Source organism: Rana temporaria, chromosome 4 (assembly GCF_905171775.1).
Source record: "Rana temporaria chromosome 4, aRanTem1.1, whole genome shotgun sequence".
NCBI classification, from domain to species: Eukaryota; Metazoa; Chordata; class Amphibia; order Anura; family Ranidae; genus Rana; species Rana temporaria.
The window spans coordinates 83,611,705-83,632,588 of NC_053492.1; the positions used below are offsets into that span (position 1 = coordinate 83,611,705).

The 20,884-nt window shown below is 43.7% G+C and overlaps 1 protein-coding gene across 1 annotated transcript in view; it reads right to left on the reverse strand.

Annotated features, from left to right (window-relative positions):
* NBAS (NBAS subunit of NRZ tethering complex) overlaps positions 1-20,884 on the reverse strand; it is a 975,710-nt gene that overhangs the window by 432,014 nt on the left and 522,812 nt on the right. Inside the window, exons 39-40 of the mRNA XM_040348578.1 lie at positions 7,802-7,878; positions 5,081-5,218 (exon numbers count right to left, since the gene is read on the reverse strand). Of these exons, the coding sequence (XP_040204512.1) occupies positions 5,081-5,218; positions 7,802-7,878 (215 nt within the window). The remainder of the gene's footprint in view (positions 1-5,080; positions 5,219-7,801; positions 7,879-20,884) is intronic.

Sequence of the window (20,884 nt, forward strand, 5' to 3'; positions counted from 1 at the left end):
GGGGGGGGGGAAGAGGATATAGAAGGGACAGGGAGGGGGGGACACACGGGGGGTCGGAGGAGGGGATGGGAACACCACATTGCCCACCCACATCTCGTCTCAGGGCGTCAGGGGATCAGGAGCCGCACACATTTCAGTCCAGGCAGACCAAATCTTATCATACTTTCCCGGACAGTGTCTGCTTTCATAGGTCAGTCTGTATACGGGGAGGACTGAGGTGACCGACCTTTGCCAGGAGTCATGGGTGGGGGGATCCTCTAACTTCCACTTTAGCATATTCTCCCGCCTAGCATAGTACAGGGAAAACGTCAAACACAACTTGCAGTACCTATCCCCTCCACATCCTCCATATAGCTTAGTAATAAAAGCTTCGGATCAGCCTGTATGCTGATCTTGCAGATGTCACTGAGAATGGAGGCCACAGCCGCCCAATAGGGCTGAAGTTTGGGACAGGACCAGACCATACGCCAGAAGGTTCCTATTTCCTGTTTAGATCTCGGACAGTGGAGGTCCCTCTGGGGGTACACCCGCGCCAGCCGTTGTGGGGTGTAATAGGCTCTATGTAGGAATTTCAGCTGCGCAAACCTATCCCTAGCGGCAATCAAAGAAGGGATATATGTTGAGAGGGAGTCCTCCCACTCTTCCAGAGACGGGATATCTAATTTCCACCTCTCCCAAGTTCTAGTAAGTTTGGCATCAAGTCCCACCTTGAGATATAGATACAATGAGGAGAGGGGGCGCCCCATCACATCAGAGATCAGAAGGCGCTCCGGAAACGTCCGGAGCCTACCATCCTGAACTATGTGTGTAATCTTAACAATCCCCCTTTTCGCCCAAAGAGACGGGTCCAGAATAGAATTAAAGTGGGGCAACATAGGGTTGCCCCACAAGGGGGTGTTTGGGGAAATGTGATTCGGCTTTCTAAATACTGCTCTAGCCTCCTGCCAAACCTTCACAGTGGTACACATAAGCAACATCATGGAAGGACTAGCTTAAGGACCCCTGAACGGTAGATTACTAAGCGCTGCATACAAGCCTAAAACGGCCGCCTCCAGCGTCACTGCCGGGTTCTGTTTAGGTTGGGAGAACCACCATCTCACCGTGACCAAGACCGCCGCCCAGTAGTAAATACGGAAGTTCGGGAGCGCCAGTCCCCCCCCCCCCAGACATAGGGAGGTATAGAATTTGTCTCGCCACCCTTGGGGGCCGTCTGGCCCACACAAAGGACAACATCACACTCTCCAACCTTCGGAAGAAGGATCCAGGGAGGTAAGCAGGTGTGCTTCGAAAAAAATAAAGAAATTTCGGTAGAAAAATAATTTTCAGGAGGTTTACTCGTCCTACAGGGGGCAGGGACCGCCACACTGCACATTTGGATATCAGTTGCGACATAAGGGGTTGTATATTAGTATTCACGTAGTCCTCCGTCCTACCCGTGATTTTAACACCTAGGTAAGTGAATTCGTCCACCCACCTGAGCGGGTTGCTCAAGGCGGGACACGGCGACCCGGGTTGCAGTGGGAACAGGACAGATTTGTCCCAGTTTATGCGTATCCCCGAATGCAAGAGGTCTATTTACTCCCAAAAAATCATTTACAGAATACGAAGGCCTCATTTATAAAGATTGGCAAAAACCCTGTTCATTTCACCCTAACCTTCAAAGGAAAATGTTTCCCAAACAAAACTGAGCTCTGCCCATGTAAACAAGGCAGATCTCTGTTCTGTCAGCAGGGATGTGATGGATTTTCTTTCCCTGCAATGCAATGCAAAGTAAAAACAGTGCACATAAACACTGGTTAGGCACAAATTTAATTATTTGATCACAGATGTTTACCCTCTTCCAAGCCAGTGTAATTAGTGCAGTGACAGTGCATATTTTTAGCACTGATCAATGTATTAGTGTCACTGATTCTCAAAAAGTGTCAGTTAGTGTCAGACTGTCCACAGCAATATAGCAATCCCACTATAAGTCACTGATTTTTTTTTATCTTCCATGAAAATACAAAATTAGATCTCTGCATTTGATGATATATACCAGATTTAAGTGGATTTGATATTTTGTTCTATATACTGTATTTCTTGGCGTATAACACTCACTGTTTTACCCTGAAAATAGAGGGTAAACTGTGCCCGCGTGTTATACGCAAGGGGCTGTTGAAGGTTTTTTTCCTGAAACTTCCCTCTTAAAGTTAGGGTGCGTGTTATACGCCTGTGCGTGTTACATGCTGATATATACGGTAGCTATTTATTTCGTTTTACCACTGCATATAGACATTCAGGAATAAATGTACTTTTTTTTTTTTTTTACTTTACATATTAACTAAATAATACAAAAAATGTTTTGAGATTTTTATTTGATGGATTAATCAAAACAATAACTGGCCAAATAATTGATTATGAAAATAATTGTTAACTGCAGCCCTAGACAAAGCCTTTAGGGACATTTCAAGAGACAATTATAAAACAGAGACAAGACTGCAGACTCAAAAAAGGGTGTCAAAGTCCTTAGGGTAAAGTAGATAATGGTATTAAACATTGAAGGGACCCCAATATACCGGGGCTGGATGAGGAAGATTGGGGGGAGATTTGGGACTTCCCCTTCTCCCCTCTGGTCTCAGCAAGGGATAAATTAGTACATTACAAAATTGTGCATAGGGCTCACTACACACCCCACCGGTTGCACCAGATGTCGCGGGCACACTCTCCGGAGTGCTGGCGTTGTTCCTGCCGACAGGGTGACTTTTTCCACATTTTTTGGGCCTGCCCGGCAATCGAACATTATTGGAAGGAAGTTCTCCAGGTGATCAATAGAGTCGCTGGGACGGGTGTTCCTTATGATCCTAAATACTGTCTGTTGGGGCTGGTGGAACAAATGTCAGTGATTAGAGCCAGGAAGATACTCATATCCCTGTTACTATATTATGCTCGTAAGGCCATTACGATGACCTGGAAACAATCGTCTCCCCCTTCTGTCAGATTCTGGAAAAGCCTAGTAAATGCTAGTTTGCCCTTGTATAGGGCCACCTACTCGGGCAGGGGATGCCCACAGAAATTTGAGAAGGTATGGAACTGTTGGCTAGATGACAACGCCACGGTAAATGATCCAGTAGCAAATGCCTAGATAGATAATGTGCCTGCAGTTTGTTAACTCTTGACCCAACTATTTTCATGCTGCACTCTTCTGTCAATACCGATTTGTGCACAAATTATCCTGAAGTTACCCTCTCCCCACATTGGGGATATAGTATAAGTTACGTTAGGATGTTTAAGATGTATGTTGTGCCCTGTTGCGGCATGTTGTCGCGACCGGGGTACTGCCCCTGCGTGGGCTAATTTTGTATGTCAATATAAATCTCAATAAAAAAGATTTTGCAAAAAAAAAAAAAAACATTGAAGGGACCAATAACTAGTCAAAATTATATATATATATATATATATATATATATATATATATATATATATATATATATATATATATATATATATATATATGTGTGTAAAAACAAATTAAATCAATTGATCAATGGCTTGCATTCACAGCTGTGTATGAAATTGCATAAATGTTAACAAGCCGCACATGAAATCGCACTGACTGGGGCTTTAAAATCATGCTTAAGTAGCGCTATTTCAAAGCCGCATTCAGTGTGAACCGGGGCTTAGTGATCATTTCTCCCTCTCCCAGCAATGACTTGGCTACCTTTTAGCTTTCAAATCGCTAATTTACACTTAGAAGATCTGCAAGTCGCATTTTAAGACTCAGAAAAGATATATGCGCAGGGCGTTTTTGCTCAGAAAATAGGTACAGGAACTTAATCACGGCCCCTTGGTCCTCCCTCTGTCCCTTACAAACACCCTCCAAACCGCATCAAATAGTGGGCGTCGTCAAATGGATATAACAATGGGAGGGTCTTAACATAGTCATTAATTACCAGGAGTGCATTATGTATAGAGTGCAGAGTTCCGGGAGGAGATTACACACAGACTGCAGAGTTCACGGGTGCGCTGAATACAGAGTGCAGAGTTTAGCAGTGCGCTACACATAGTGTGCAGAATTCAGCCTTTTTCCACAGCTGCATCCCTCATTCACATCTCACCTTTACACCTCTTCAGCTTTGACCTCTGCATGCAACCCCCCTCTACTGCCCCCATATTCTCCCCATCACCTTAAAAGCTCCACCATCTTCCACATGTCTTATTTTTGTTGCTGTATTAAGCTGAAGCACCCAGCGAGCTCTAGTACCCCCCCACACACACACATACTGTAGTTGGCTCCACCTCTCTCACTTGTGGGGAGATCATCCAGTGGTGATGTTGGCATTTGCACTGCACCTCGTGTACCCGTCTCCCTTGTCCCCATCCTTCACTCAGTGGGAGCCACTCAAGAGATCTGATCTGTGGGAGCTGCTGGGGAACAAGCTGGGCTTTTGTGTTTTATAGTGGTCAGCAGGGAGAAGAGGGCCTCAGCCAGAGTTGGTGGGACTGAGTTCCACCAAGTTCCAGCTGAAACAAAGCCCTGTAAATATACATATGTTCTTTTACAGACTGGCTTATTTTTATTTTGCTGAACTTATACAGCATCGCTTTAAGGATATGCTTGAATGTCCAAAGCATGGCACAAGGTTCACTTTAATTAATATGAGTAATTGAGTCATTTGGAATCTGAAAAGACCTGGCGTTCTACTTACAATATAATGACAGACCAATACCAACTGACTGTTAACATTGAATGTGAATAACAACATATATTGCACTACCAATATTTAAGCACATACAGAAAGGAATACAAGTAAAAAAAAAAGAATATTATCCTTCACATCAACCTTATCATAATATTTTTACATTATTCAAGAAATAAAATGAATACATAAAAACCAAGATAAACAACATGAAAAGCAAAGCCTGTACCACAAGCCTTGCATCCTTTGCTGCCAGGCCTAGATCTGAAGAATTATGACACAGTATTCAGCAATGCAATACAAAAAAAAAGCTCTTTAATTAGATATAACTTATGCTGCAAGCCTTTTTATCAGATCACCTGCATTGTGGAGTGGAGGGGAAACAGACAGCTCAGTGAACTTACCCTGTAGAGAGGATGGCACTTGTCCTTGAAGCATGGTGCCAAATGGGCATAGATCTGCAGGCTGTAGTAATAAGCTGCCAGCTGGAGAGACAGAGCTGAATGTGATTGCTTTTCAAAGCACTTGTTGGCATCTAGAACCTAGAGGAAAAAAATGACAGGCACAGAATTGACTTGGCTGAAGACAACATGAAAGACTTTGATATAAACCCTCCGCTACTGAAGTGGCATTAGTGCCATGTGTAATGCTTTACAAGAGACTAGAGCTTGGCTAATTATTGTCTTCATAACATAATCTTCAAATAATTATGTTGCTTACAAATTTCAGTTAGAGATACGATTTGATATCATTAAATGGACAATACTACATACATTGCAGCACACAACATCCACGTGGTCCTATACCCCGGTGTTGACAGAAAGCTGCAATAATAAAAAAGACCTGAACTGTGTAAAAAAAACAAAAAACAGAAGCACAGAGCAAATGACTAGTCACCAGTATGGTCTGTGACCTCTCTCCAGCTGATCTGTTTCCCTTTACTCACTTAAGCCCCTTTCACACTGACGTTCAGATCGGGTCTACCTGTCAGTTTTTAAAGCGGACCCGATCAGAACATTCCATTCTTCTCTCTGGAGTGGTGGGTGTAAACAAACAAAGGACATGGATTACTGGAACCAGTCTGCTTGTTTTCAGCAAACTGTTTGCAGGCTTTCCTGTGCATCATCTTTAGAAGAGGCTTCCTCCTATAGAGACAGCCATACAGACCAATTTGATGCAGTGTGCGGCGTATGGTTTGAGCACTGACAGGCTGACCCCCACCCCTTCAACCTCTGCAGCAATGCTGGCAGCACGCATATGTCGATTTCCCAAAGACAACCTCTGGATAGGATGCTGAGCATGTGCACTCAACTTCTTTGGTCGACCATGGCGAGGCCTGTTCCGAGGGGAATCTGTCTTATTAAACCACTATAATTCTAACCGTCTTTATGTAGAGCAACATTTTTTTTTTTCAAATCCTCAGAGTTTTTTGCCATGAGGTGCCATGTTGAACTTCCAGTGACCAGTATGAGAGAGTGAGAGTGATAACACCAAATTTAACACACCTTCTCCCCATTCACACCTGATAACTTGTAACACTAACACATCACATGACTCAGGGAAAGGAATATTGCTAATTGGGCCTAGTTTGGACATTTTCACATTTGGACATTTTGTTGTCGGTGGTTTAGACATTAATGGCTGTGTGTTGAGTTTTTTGGAGGGGGCAGCACATTTACAGTGTTATACAAACTGTACACTACTTTACATTGTAGCAAAGTGTAGTTTCCTCAGTGTTGTCACATGAAAAAAATATAATACAATATTTACAAAAATGTGGGGGGGGGGGTACATACTTTTGTGAGATACTGTACATTACACATTCACATCAGTTCCTGCCCTCAAGGAGCTTACAACCTAAGGCCCATAACTCACATTCATACACACATACTAGGACCGATTTAGTCTGGAGACATTTAACCTACCAGCATGTCTTTGGAGTGTGGGAAGAAACTGTAGTACTCAGAGAAAACCCACACATGCACAGGGAAAACATGCAAACTCCAGGCATGTAGTGCCATGGTTGGGATTCCAACCAATAACTCGGATGTTGCCAGGTGGAAGTGCTCACCACTTAGCACAAAAGCTGTAAAAAAAAGCCCCCTAAAAAGCTACAGGTCTTGCAGACTAGTTACCACCTACTTCATGTTTCCCAATACTGTATTTTTTATCATTTAAAAAAAATATATACATATAGTAACTATTTTTACATTAAAATAACTCTTCCAAAGCACAATCCCTACATGGTATAGGTGACCTGAATTTTACCTAGATGTGAAACTGCCTGCAGGCAAAAACAAAGAAAACCTGTCACACATGAGTGTTTCACAAATCTTGAAAAAAAAAAAATACTACTTCCAGGCTGCCTCCATGTAAAGTATTTAAAGTTAAGGGGACTTTGAATTGCATTGTATCTATTTACTTTTTTCAGTATCTACTTTTAAGAGTCAAGAATGGTTAAATTCCCATTGGGAAAATGTTACTTCACTTCCGGTCCAGTTTGCTCCAGTGGAAATGAAATCCTCTCGTTCACCACTATTCCTGCTCTGGTGACAACTCAAAATGTTAGATTTTCAAATGTCAGCCTGAGGATGGTGTGTCTGGGTCAAATAGATAGAGTGAATCTCCCAAGCAGAAAAAAATATTACTAAAAAAAAAAATCACAATAAAAAATAAAAATAAATCACAGGGGTCCTACCACTTCCCTAATCTATCCACAATAAAAATAAATAAATACCCTTTTAGCATTAGTCTTTGTCCAGACCTCCTTACCTTGCATCACTGCTACTCTTACATCATCTCCAAATCAGAGCCACACAATTAAACTCGTACATGTTCAAGAATCTTGAATGTCAGTGGAGGAGGCAAACAACAGAATGAAAGTTCCTGGCTTTCCATTTATGTAATGCAATGGTTACCACTTGTATATCATACCTTATGCCAACACAAGCACAAGGAACCGGTCCTTATACAATGCAACATAGGATAATGGTTTCAAAATTTAAACAAACATGATTTATATAAATAATATATAAAAGGTTGCCTTCAATAAAAAATAAAAAAAAGTTTCCTATTCAGTACTTTAATTAAAAAATTATAGCCCTTGCAACATAAACTAAACATACCTGTGGAAGAGCAAGCAGATAGGCAACAGACAGAGTCAGGTCATTCGGCAAAGTGTCGCTTGCCAGCTGGAGCAAAACTGTAAGAAACAAAAAAAAAAGAAAACAAGAGTGATTACTGTTGCGTACACAGCAGATTAAAAATACCCATTTGATGTAAAGGTGTGATAAGGCTACGGCGCTCATTACATGGCACACGGCATAATGATTTGCGTAATTTAAATGAAAATGCTAGTTGGTATGATTCATGAAGCGATCATGGACTATCAAACCGAAATGCTCCCTTACGTTAATTGTTAGGCAAAATATTTTCCCACTGCTGCTAAACACGAGGAAACAGATGCTGCGGCAGATTGTGGGAAGGGATCCTGCACACATTTCACAGGGATAATCAGTAGGTCATAAAATAAAACCAACCACTGGAAGAAAGTCTAGGACGTTTCAGGAAGAAAAGTAACGGGGCAGCAGAATTCCAGCACATGAGCCCATAAGGCTTGATAGTCCTCATTTTTCCTAATAACAGTAACAGCCTATCACCTACCAAGTAGTAGAGAAAAAAATAATAAAATAGAGGCAGTAATATTAGCATATAAAGGAAAAAGTGTTGCAAATGATTTGCTTTAAAAGGAAACCCAGAATAATGCAAATAAACGTATTAAGTCTCGTACACACGATCAGTCCATCCGATGAGAATGGTCTGAAGGACCGTTGTCATCGGTTAACCGATGAAGCTGACTGATGGTCCGTCACACCTACACACCATTGGTTAAAAAACCGACCGTGTCAGAACACGGTGACATAAAACACAACGACGTGCTGAAAAAAACAAAGTTCAATGCTTCCAAGCATGCGTCGACTTGATTCTGAGCATGCACGGATTTTTAACCGATGGTTGTGCCTACTAACGATTGGTTTTGACCTAAGGTTAAAATTTAAAGCAAGTTGGCTTTTTTTTAACCGATGGGTAAATAACCTATGGGGCCCACACATGATCGATTTTGACCGATGAAAACGGTCCATCAGACCGTTAACCTCTGGTTAACCGATCGTGTGTACGAGGCCTTAGTGTATCGCATTGTTTTAAATTTGCCTATGGTTATATAACCCCAATTCCAAGAAAATGGGAATGCTGTGTCAAATCTATATAAAAACAGAATGTGATGAGTTTCACATTTCATAAACTCATTTTTTATTCACAATAGAAAACATATCAATTGTTTAAACTGAGAAAATGCACTATTCTAATGCCGCGTACACACGATCATTTTTCAGCATGAAGAAAACATCATTTAAAATTATCGTGTGTGGGCTTCACATAATTTTTCAGGTTCTGAAAAACGACAACATTTTTTTTCGAGCATGCTGCATTTTCAATCTGAGGAAATTTGCTACGAGTTGTTGACCATGTTGCGGGACTACTTTTCCACTAATGCTGGGTCAGTTGCCAATTCTTTGGTGGTCTGGGTGGCCCATAAGACAGTGGTCAGGGGCACACTGATCAAAATCGGGGCTCGCCTGAAAAGGGAGAGAACTTGTCTCACAGAAGAACTATTTGCCCTGATACGCAGATTGGAGTGTTCTCATAAGGCTAGTTTGGCTCGGTCGACCTTTCAGGAACTCCTTAAAGCCTGTGAGGAACTTGGCTCGCTTCTCTTTCACAAAACGAAGCAGAAATTGACCTGGGCGCATCGCACCATGTATGAGTTCTCCAATAAACCGGACTCGCTGTTGGCTAGGGCTCTAAGAGGTCCACGTACGAAAACCTACATTTCTCACATCCTTGACTCCTCAGCGCAAAAGTTAAACATGTCATCGGACATGGCGACTGAGTTTCGCTCCTTCTATGAAGGCCAATATAACCTAGACAAGCCCGCCTTGGGTGACCCCGCCACAGGTGGTGGATCGCTTCTGGCATGCCCTCACTTCCGAGTGCGATCCAGGAGGAGTTGGAGGATCCCATCGCGGCGGAGGAGTTGGGAGCGCCCCTGTCCGCCTCAAAGCCGATGACTTAACCCCAACGTATTACAGGACCTTTTTCGATATACTGTCGTCACCCTTGGTCTCGGCCTTAAATTCTATCCCAAAGGGTGACTCTTTCCCGGTTGACTCTCTGAGAGCTTATATCTCTCTTATCCCCAAGGAGGGGAAGGACCTGCTGTGTTGTGGGAATTATCACCCAATAGCGCTTTTAAATACAGACTTGAAACTGTTTGTCAAAATTTTGGCTAACAGGTTGCTCCCTCACATACTGAGTCTCATTCATAGGGACCAGGCAGGCTTTGTGCCTTAGAGGGAGCCGCAGGATAACACCATCCGAGTGGTTAACCTGATCCACTCGGCTAGGACTTCCAAACGGGCTCTTATCCTGCTGTCCACGGAGAAGGCCTTCGACCAGATGGATTGGTCCTTTATATGAGCCACCTTGGAGTACATCGGCCTTCGCTCCTCGATGCTGGGCTGGATTATGTCCCTGTACTCCCATCCCTCTGCGGCGGTCAAAGTTAACGAAACGAGGTCTGATTTCTTCAACATATGCAATGGCACGCGACAGGGGTGCCCCTTGTCCCCTTTGATTTCCATAGTCTCGTTAGAACCTCTTCTCTGCAGAATAAGGGCAGATGCGGGTATCGTCGGTTATCAAAACTCTTTGGGGTCCCACAAGGTGGCAGCCTTCACAGACGACCTCATCTTCTTCCTAACTGAACCACTCACTTCCCTCCTGACTTTGCTTAAGACCCTTTGGGAGTACAACCTTTTTCAAATTAATTTGTCCAAATCCTCAATACTCAACATATCAGTGGACAGAGCTACTGTTCGACATTTGTGATCGGCCTTTCCTTTGAGATGGGCGGCCAGTATGATCCGATACTTAGGAGTCGATATTACATGTGATCCCGCTGACTTGTATTCGGCAAATTTTGCCCCATTGCTTCTACGCCTCAAGACAGATCTTCTCCACTGGCACTCCCTCACGCTGACGTGGTTTGGGCGGTGCAGCACCCTAAAGATGACCCTGCTGCCGAGGGTGTTGTATCTGCTTCAGGCGCTTCCTATCAGCCTCCCCCCAGCATTCTTCAAGCGCATTGACTCTATGTTTCGTGCTTTTGTCTGGTCGCACTGCAGGCCTCGAATCCGGCTCCAACTCCTTCACTTGGCAAAGGATAGGGGAGGGCCTCCCAGACATAAAAGCTTACTACAGGGCTGCTCACCTTACCAGGCTGGTGAACTGGCACTGCCATGCGGAGGCAAAGCATTGGGTGGCCATGGAGATGGAGGATTCTGGAGACACGGCTAAAAGCTGTGCGTGGACCACCACAACTCTGCCGAGAGACCTAGCTGCTCACCCCACGTTTGGCAGCACCTTACTGGTGGTTAGGGATGCCTTTTTGGCACTCTTCGGTGGCACCGATGCCTTCTCCTATGGTACCGGTTCTGGGTAATCCTGACTTCGCACCGGGCATTCAGAATCCTCATTTTAAGCGCCTGTCGGCTGGCAATCAGCTTTGCTTGTGTGACTTTCTGGGGCCTAGCAGCCACCTATCAGCAGAGGCGGGGGTGTTGGCTGCTGACCCCCCTTTGGACTTCTAGAGCGGCCTGCCGTTGCGCAACTTTTTGCGGGGATGCCTACAGACTCCGGGCATTTTCCGTCAGCTTACCGACCTGAAACAAATCTTTCATCAGGGGGACCCAGTGCGGCACAGTCTCGCTCATTTATTCCATGTTGATCCAACCGGCGGAAGGGTTCGTTCCTCCGTTCCTCTCGAGATGGGAGGCGGATCTTGGCACCCATTTCACTGAAAAAACACAGAGGGAGAAGATTCTCCATTTTGCACACAAGTCCTCCATGGCTACCAGAATTCAAGAGATCTGCTATAAAATCATGACTCAGTGGTATAGGGTGCCCACCACCCTGCACCACTTTTTCCCGCAGGTCCCGAGTGTATGTTGGCGTTGTGGCGCCGCAGAGGGGACAATGTTACAAATTTCTTGGGCCTGTCCTAGACTCCTTCCTTTCTGGCTCGAGGTGACTCGCACGATCAAGCACTTAACTGACATCTCTTTGGAGGGCAACCCCGTAGCATGTCTGCTTCATCTCTCCGAGCGCCCCATTTGGAAATATAAGGCCTCCCTAACTATCCAGCTGCTGAATGCTGCCAAGGCATGCATCTCTCTCTATTGGAGAATGAGCCGGCGAGGTCCTTGTGGTTCTCTAAAGTGAATGAACTGAGAGACATGGAAGACCTCACTGCCACCTTGCACAACAGGGGGGGAGACCTTTTGGGAGACTTGGAGACCCTGGCAGCATTTCATCTACACGGACGAGTATCTCCGTGAAGTAGCAAGGTCTGGTTGACCCATAGGGCTTGCCTTGCCTCCTGGTCGGGGGATTCTTTCCTACTCTTCTGTATCTTATTTTCTCATTCTTCCCCCCTTTTTTTCTCTAGTCCCTCCCCCCTTCTTTTATGGCCGGTTCCTGGCGCTTTCCCTCCCCCTCTCTTTTAGCTGATGCTCCTTCCCCTTAGTTTCCATCCAGTCATGGACTTTTTCAATTAGAAACTGTATTTCATGAGCACCAATCATTCTGTGGGCCTTTTGTTCGGGTCCATCTGGTTGTTGGTTTGCTCTGCTCCCCAAACTGTTGTTAAAATACAAAATGATACTGTATTGTATAGCACCATATGCACTTTTAGAGGTTTTTGGTCATATAATCATCTGTTTGGTCACCTTTATGGCCTTGTATGCGGCTCCGGTCTCTTTGACCTGCCATGTGTGCCTTGTAACAGTATACTACTGGAGTACTTGCTATGTCTATTTAGTCTGACAACCCCGTTTCTATCTTTCTGTATGACAGCTACTGAATGTCGACGATGTATGGTTGATAGCCGTACTGTTTTTTCTGCTTGAAAATAAAGGAATTAAAAAAAAATATTCCAGGAATCTGGAGATGCCTCTGTATGCAGGGGACAAGGCCAAAACACAATACTGGATGCCTTAAATAAATGGATTAATAATCATTGTTTATAATCTTCCTATTATTATTATCATTTTCAAAGTAAAGTGTTCATTGAGAGTTGCAGGTGATGAGTAGCTAGCAGCCAAGCTGTGGGTGATGAGCAGCTTCTTATCAAGGAAAGAGAAATTATCTTTATTGTGATAGCATGTTTGGGGTAGACTTGTGTGGTTTAGATAAGAGGTATCTAATATCAGTCTAAACGAAAGGAAATGCTGATAACATAAATGCTATAATTTGCAGATTGTCGATTGACTTACTTTACTACATGAACAAAGGTGAAGGAAATAAAACACTGGCATTATTTAAAAATGTTTCACTTTTACTGAAGAATGAAACCACCTGTTAGGGAGTAGGGGCATACATACGATTATTATCTTCTTACAAAAACCTTAGATTACTCCCAACATTATGCAAAAATATTGATTATTATTTATCAGGGGAATCTCCTACTTATAGGTGTCTGCTGTAGTGCTTCTACTGCCTCCTTCTTGGTATGCCCTTTATCAATAAGTAATGAACATTTTAAACTGTACTTGGCTATTGTTGAGCTTTTGAAAATGCTATAACTTTAATTGTCTCCAGCACTTACTGAGCCACATACAATCATGTAGCAAGTTAAAGCAGCACAAAGTCACAATTCCTAATCAGCATACCTGTTCTACATCTGTGATTCAAATTATTGAGATCAATGGATCGGCATGACAGTCAGACAACTAGATGGTGAAGAGCAAAGAGTATATGGGTGGACAGGGCAGAGCAGGCCCAATTAAGAAGGAGAGAACAGGGTTAAGAAAAAAAAAAAAGTTCATAAAAGATGTGGAGGATAGAGTGGGGAAATAAATAATGCAGGAAGAGATCAGGACAGGCGAGAAAAAGGAAAGAACTGGAGCGATAATGGCAAGGACGGAGCAAGGGAACAGGCCATGCAGAGGACAGAGAAGACAGACAAACTTTAGAGAGAATACAGCAAAGAGTGGAAAGGATGTATAAGGCAGATGATGGGGAGGGCAGAATGTGCAGACAATGGAAAGAACAGATTAGGCAGATGGTGGCAAGGGCAGAATGTGCAGACAATGGAGAGAAGAGAATAGGTGGAGGATGACAAGGGAAGCATGTTCAGACAATGGAGAGTAGGCAGATGATGACAAAAAGGCAGAGTGTGCAGACAATTAATAGAGAACAGAGTAGGCAGTTGATGGCAAAGGTAAAATGTGCAGACAATGGAGAGAACATAGTAGACAGAGAATGGCGAGGGCAGAATGTGCAGCCAATGGAGAAAACAGTAGGGAGAGGATGGCAGGGGCAGAGTGTGCAGACAATGGAGAGAACAGAATATGCAGAGGATAGCAAGGGTAGAGTGTGCAGATAATCAAGAGAATAGAGTAGGCAAACAATGGAGGGTGCAGAATGTGCAGTTGAGAGAACAGTGTAGGGAGAAAATGGTGAGGGCAGAGTGTGCAGACAATGGAAAGAACAGAGTAGGCTGAGGATAGCAAGGATAGAGTGTGAAGACAATGGAGAGAACAGAGTAAGCAGAGGATAGCAAGGGTAGAGTGTGCAGACAATGGAGAGAACAGAGTAAGCAGAGGATAGCAAGGGTAGAGTGTGCAGACAATGTAGAGAACAGAGTAAGCAGAGTATAACAAGGGTAGAGTGTGCAGACAATGGAAAGAACAAAGTAGGTAGACAATGGCGAGGGCAGAATGTGACAATTGAGAGAACAGAGTAGGGAGAAAATGGTGAGGGCAGAGTGTGCAGACAATGGAGAGAACAGAGTAGGCAGAGGATAGCAAGGGTAGAGTGTGCAGACAATGGAAAGAACAGAGTAGGCAGAAGATGGAGACAACATAATATGAAAAGGATGGCAAGGGCAGAGTGTGCAGACAATAGAGAGAACATGGTAGGCAGATGATGATGAGGGCAGAGTGTGCAGACAATTAATAAGAAAAAAAAATAAGGCAGACCATTGTGAGGGCAGTATGTGCAGACAATGGAGAGAACAGAGTAAGCAGACCACGGTGAGGGCAGAGTGTGCAGAAAATGGTGAGAAAAGAGCAGACGGATGATGGAGAAGACAGGGTGGGAAGCACTGGACAGGACAGAGTGGGCAGCTGATGGTGAGCAAAGTGCAGATAGACAATGGAGAGGACTGTGCAAGCGGAAGACAGAGAGAGAGCAGGTTAAAGATGTAGAGACAGAGTAGGCAAAGGAGGAGAAAATAGCAAGAGAGATGAAGAGGACAGTGTGGGCAGATGTAGAAGATATTAGAACAATACAGAAATTGAGTATATAGAATTGAGTAGTTTGTGAAGAAAGTTATGTGGAACAAACATTGGTGGACGATGGGCTGGAAGTGATGGACTGTCATCAGCTACTGGGGAAGCTGTTCTATAAGCTGAAAAGGCAGGAATGTCTGCATGGAACCACTGACAGCTGACAATGGCATGTGCAATGTAAAAATCCAGCCAGGTGAAGCGTTCACATGAATAGATTGTTTTTTGCAGGCAAGCTACCTTTTTCAGATCATGCAAAGCTTCTTCAGCAGCTGGTGATGTTAGAGCTGCAAGGCGGAACAGCTCCTGGAGCAAAGTCCTCGGATATAAAACAGAAGAGCTTCATTTATAAATACAGAATAATTGATTGGCAGGAGAAAGGCTTCTTAAGTAACTGCTTAGCACCTCATAAAGGGATTTTAAACCTGATATTTATTCATTGGTGATAAAGTCATGTTAACCACAACGTTACCACAAGGACAAATATCATCACAATCATAGTAAAAATTGCCTAAATTATAATCTGCACAATTGCCAGGCAGTCCTTTTCCACTGCAAATTCTTTAAGCACTATATTCATTATGCATAATGTAAATAGCTTAAATTTCTTCATCGCACAGCCCCAAATATTAAAGCAAACAGCATTTGGCTATTTCAGTTTACAGCCTGCAAGGACATATACAGCATTCATTAGCCTCTCCACAGTCCAGTGAAATGCTAATAAATTAAACATATTTCAGCAAGTTAATTTTAAAGCGCATTGACATTCGTTTTCAAAATGCCATCGTCGGCATCAAAAGATTTAAACAATAATTACATTTGCCATAAAAGTGGAGATAGAATAAATTGTGCATCTGGTCACAGAAAGAGAAGCCGAAGCGTTTATAATAGTGTCCCATTCTTTACCTGGACTGAAGGCCAAACAGCGCAATCTAACCGCTCGGCAGTTTACGGTTATGTTTATTACCATGGCTCAACAAATACATTTAGATTGTGGTCACTGTCATAAAACTCAGTGGAGTAGGTAAACACTATCTGAAATAAATGAAGCGCTTAATTCTTTCTCTGCTTTAACAAAGCATCCTGCATGCCAGGTTTTGTCTTTCAAGGTTGACTACAAAACTATACACAGATGTTCACAAATCACTCCTGGTCTGTGGCTGCCCACAGATGAGCAGATCTCTCACAGAGTATGACAGGTAATTAAAAAACTAGCCAAGGTATGCTCTGCCACAACATCATTACGAGACATGAGTGTTATTAATGCTGAATTCAGAGCAAACTGTAAAATATACAATTGTTTTTCTGCTGGGGAACTTGTATTTCTGTCTAAAGAGTCCAGAGTTTTACAAAGCCCTACCTACAGCACAATCTGGTGACCTGACTTTTCTCTACTGCAGTTAAAGGATAAGTTCACCTTTGGGAACATGGTACATGTTCCACCCATTTTTAGTTTGGAACATGTTCTCACTCCTGCAGCCCTCCCTGTGACAGCAGGCTGGGGATCATCACCCCACACCCACTGTCAGAGTTTGAAAAGAGCACTGGCATACAGGGCTCCTCCCACACAACCGTGTCATTAAAGGGGTTGTAAAGGTTTGTGTCTTTTCATGAAGGTGAAAAAACACCTGGCAATGATGGTTCCCCCCGGTAACCCCAGCCCCCCCCCCCCCGTTTTACTTACCTGAGCCATTCATCTGTTTGGCTTGTCCCCCGGCGTCGTCCTCTCCATGGAGTCTCGGCGTTGATTGGGTAAAATGATAGCAGCGCAGCCATTGGCTTGCGCTTCTGTTAATCAAATCCAATGGCGCGGCCGCCGGGGGGGTGGGGGGGTTTGACGTGTGACCGAGACATACACTCTGTGTCTTTGAGCCTAGAGTGTATGAGACGGGTGCGTGCCCACAAAATAACCCCCTCGGGAGAGAGCTTCCGGAGGGGGTTAGCTATTGAGGGGAGGAGCTGAGACAGCCGCAGTGGGACCTCAGAAGGGGACTATCGGGGCCACTCTGTGCAAAACAAACTGCACAGTGGAGGCAAGTATGATATGTTTGTTATTAAAATAAATAAATAAATGAAGCGTTACAACCCCTTTAATTCACAGAATTCTGTGACTGAATACATACATACCTGCCAATCGCGGGTCCAGTGATTTACAGGCTCACATGAAAAAATAGTAAATGCACATTTTATTTTTAACTGCAAAAAAAAAATGCATTTTTGTTTCTACTTTTAAAGGTGAACTTATCCTTTCAGCTCACCTCCCTCCCCCTAGCCTGTAACTGGACAGTGGAAGAATAACAGTTGTACATCTCTCTTTGTGTATAAAGCAGAGCCTAATGAGCTACTAGTGCCGTCCTCCCTCTCTCAGTCTGATACTGATACCAAGGTAAATTCAAGTACTTATTTGAATATTTTCAAATCAATAATTTCATTAAATGGCATATTTTATATCTGCATATAGTTCTGATTTAAAAAGTGGTTGCAAAGGCTGAACATTTATGTATTTACCTTAATGCATTCCTTGCATTAAGATACAGATATTTCAGTGAGAGTATCACCCCCTCACCCCCTATAGTTATCGATTCAGTGAGGTGCCGGTCTGCAGTGGCGCTAGCCTCTCTCTTTCCCCTCACAGGACAGAGAGGCAGCAGTGGAAGCCATTGGCTCCTGCTTCTGTCAATCAAATCTTGTGAGCAGACACTGGGGTATATAGATTTACACAGCCTGGCTCGGAAGTGAGCCTGCAGGTGTACCCCCATAGGAAGCGGCTTCCAATGGAGGCACACCAAAAAGAGGACTAACCTAAAAAGCCCAGCAAGTGACCCAAGAAGAGGATTTTTGGAGCTGCTCTGTGCAATACCATTGCAGGTAGTTTTTTTTATTGTTTCAGTTAGAAAACATATAACAATATACCAATATATTACTAGCCCTTAAATGTGGTGGCCGCATTTAATTTCCAATGTTAAACATATTTTCTACATATCAGAAAAAATATTTGTTGATATTGCTAAAAATCTTCTGTCCTTGTAACTTCCCAGATATTTACATATCTTAAGCAGTGTTATCAGCGTGCCTGCCTAGTTCTCTCTCTGGACTAATGAACACCTCCATATATGGTATATGGATGAAAAAAGAGGCAGAAGTCCTTTACCTCTACCCCACCTATTATCCTAGGGTGACAACACTGCTCCTCCAAAGATAAAGTACAATAAATGAAGGTTGTCACTCTTACTACAGGAAGTATGTTACTGGCAGGATCACTAGGTAAAAAAAGTCAGAAAACAAACTAAAACACCCACTACATAACTGGTAGGCTGCAATATATTACATCTAGATACACTTTTATCTAAGACATTATAAAGGATAAGTGCAGCCGGTGATTATTATGCTATTAGATTGCCAATTGTGGATAATAAATAGGTACTTTGATACCCTCCAATGGGATGAGTAAAACAAACACAATGATCAGATCTTAGGAAGGGTTATGACCATACTAAAAACAGGTACACATTTTAACACTAATAATGGACTTACAATCTCTGTCTCCTGTCTAGCTCCAATCAGTTGAGTATCTCTTCTTACTTTTATGTAATTTTCTGAAGCATGTATGATGGACTATAATACATTTTTTTGAGTGCACGTAATCAGGCGGGCTATGCTGCATGGTATAATAAATAAGAACTGAACAAGGTTATTTTTCGTACATTCTCCTATTCATCTGATGCACTGGCCTTGACTTTATTCCCAATGTATCTTGTGAGAGTGGAGGATTACAATGTGCATGGATTTGCATACTGTGATGCCCTGTAAGTGCTAAAAAAGCTGTCTGCTGCCTTTCTGATGCAGCTTAAAGTGGTTCTAAAGTCTTAATCTTTTTCCCCTTAAACAAGCTGTAAAGGCAGAAGGTTTGTTATCTTGATGCATTCTATGCATTAACCAATTAAGGATCGAACCTCTGAGATGTGTTGATTAGAAGTTAAAAAAACGAAGAACCCCCAAACATTATAACATTTTTTTCCTAACATCCTAGAGAATATAATGGTGGCCTTTGCGATACTTTATGTCAAGACTCAAAATTTCAAGTCCTGAGCTACTAGCCAAGCCTCAAGGCGTACTCGCCAAAGGTTGCCACGCCCAACCATGTCCTGCCCCCTAATCCCGCCCCTAGACACGCCCTCATGAAATGACACTTAAATGTTTTATGCAGAATGAAGTTATAAAAATAAATAAACAACAACTGTATCTGTGCCCAAAAATGCAGCCTGCCCATGTCTACCAATGCAGCATGTGTCCCAAATGCAGCAAAATGTCCCCAATGCAGCCAGAGTTCCCCCACAATTGAAGCCAGAGTTCCCCCACAATTGCAGCCAGAGTTCCCCCACAATTGCAGCCAGGAGTTCCCCCACATTGCAGCCAGGAGTGCCCCCACATTGCAGCCAGGAGTGCCCCCACATTGCAGCCAGGAGTCCCCCCACATTGCAGCCAGGAGTCCCCCCACATTGCAGCCAGGAGTCCCCCCACATTGCCCCCACATTGCAGCCAGGAGTCCCCCCACATTGCAGCCAGGAGTCCCCCCACATTGCAGCCAGGAGTTCCCCCACATTGCAGCCAGAGTTCCCCCACATTGCAGCCAGAAGTCCCCCCACATTGCAGCCAGAAGTTCCCCCACATTGCAGCCAGAGTTCCCCCACATTGCAGCCAGAGTTCCCCCACATTGCAGCCAGAGTTCCCCCACATTGCAGCCAGAGTTCCACCACATTGCAGCCAGAGTTCCACCACATTGCAGCCAGAGTTCCCCCACATTGCAGCCAGAGTTCCCCCACATTGCAGCCTACCTGTGCTGGGTAGGAGAGGAGCTGGAGCCGCCTTCGCGTTGTTCAAACCACGGGGAACATTACAGCTTTCAATTCAAAAGCTGTGTTCCCCGCCACACGCGTCATATACAGCCCCTCCCCCTTGTCCGGGAAACTTTGATAGACAGATCACCCATCCAATCCTGGGATGGGTGATCTGTCTATCAAAGTGCCCGGACAAGGGGGAGTGGCTGTAAATGACGCGCGTGGCGGGCAACACAGCTATTGAATTGAAAGCTGTAATGTTCCCCGTGCTCTGAACAACCAGACAGTGGCGGTGACAGCAGCTGCAGCGGTGACTCTCCTCTCCTCGCCCCCCCCCCCCCCTGTTCCCAGGCAGCCCACACTCGTCAGCCCTCAAAATGAGTGTAAATTTTGAGGGCTGCTTTATGTCGCACCATATTTGCGCAGTGGTCTTACAAGCACACTTTTTTTTTTAATAAAAAAATAAGACAACAGAAAAGTTAGCCCATTTTTTTTTTTTTTATATTGTGAAAGATAATGTTATGTCGAGTAAATTGATATCCAACATGTAACGCTTAAAAATTGTGCCCGCTCATTGAATGGCGGCAAACTTTTACCCTTATAAATCTCCATAGGCGACATTTAAAGAATTCTACAGGTTGCATGTTTCGAGTTACAGAGGAGGTCAAGGGCTATAATTATTGCACTCGTTGTACCGATCGCGGCGATACCTCACATGTGTGGTTTGAACACCCTTTTCATATGTGGGCACTGCTCACATATGCGTTCCCTTCTGCACGTGAGCTCAGAGGGACGGGGCGTGTTTAATTATTATTTTTTTCTTATTTATTGAACTTTTTATTTTATTTTTTTACACTGTTCTTTTAAAAAAAAATGGTTACTGTAAACATCCCTTGTAATAGAAAAAAGCATGACAGGTCCTCTTAAATATGAGATCTGGGCAGATCTCATATGTAGACTT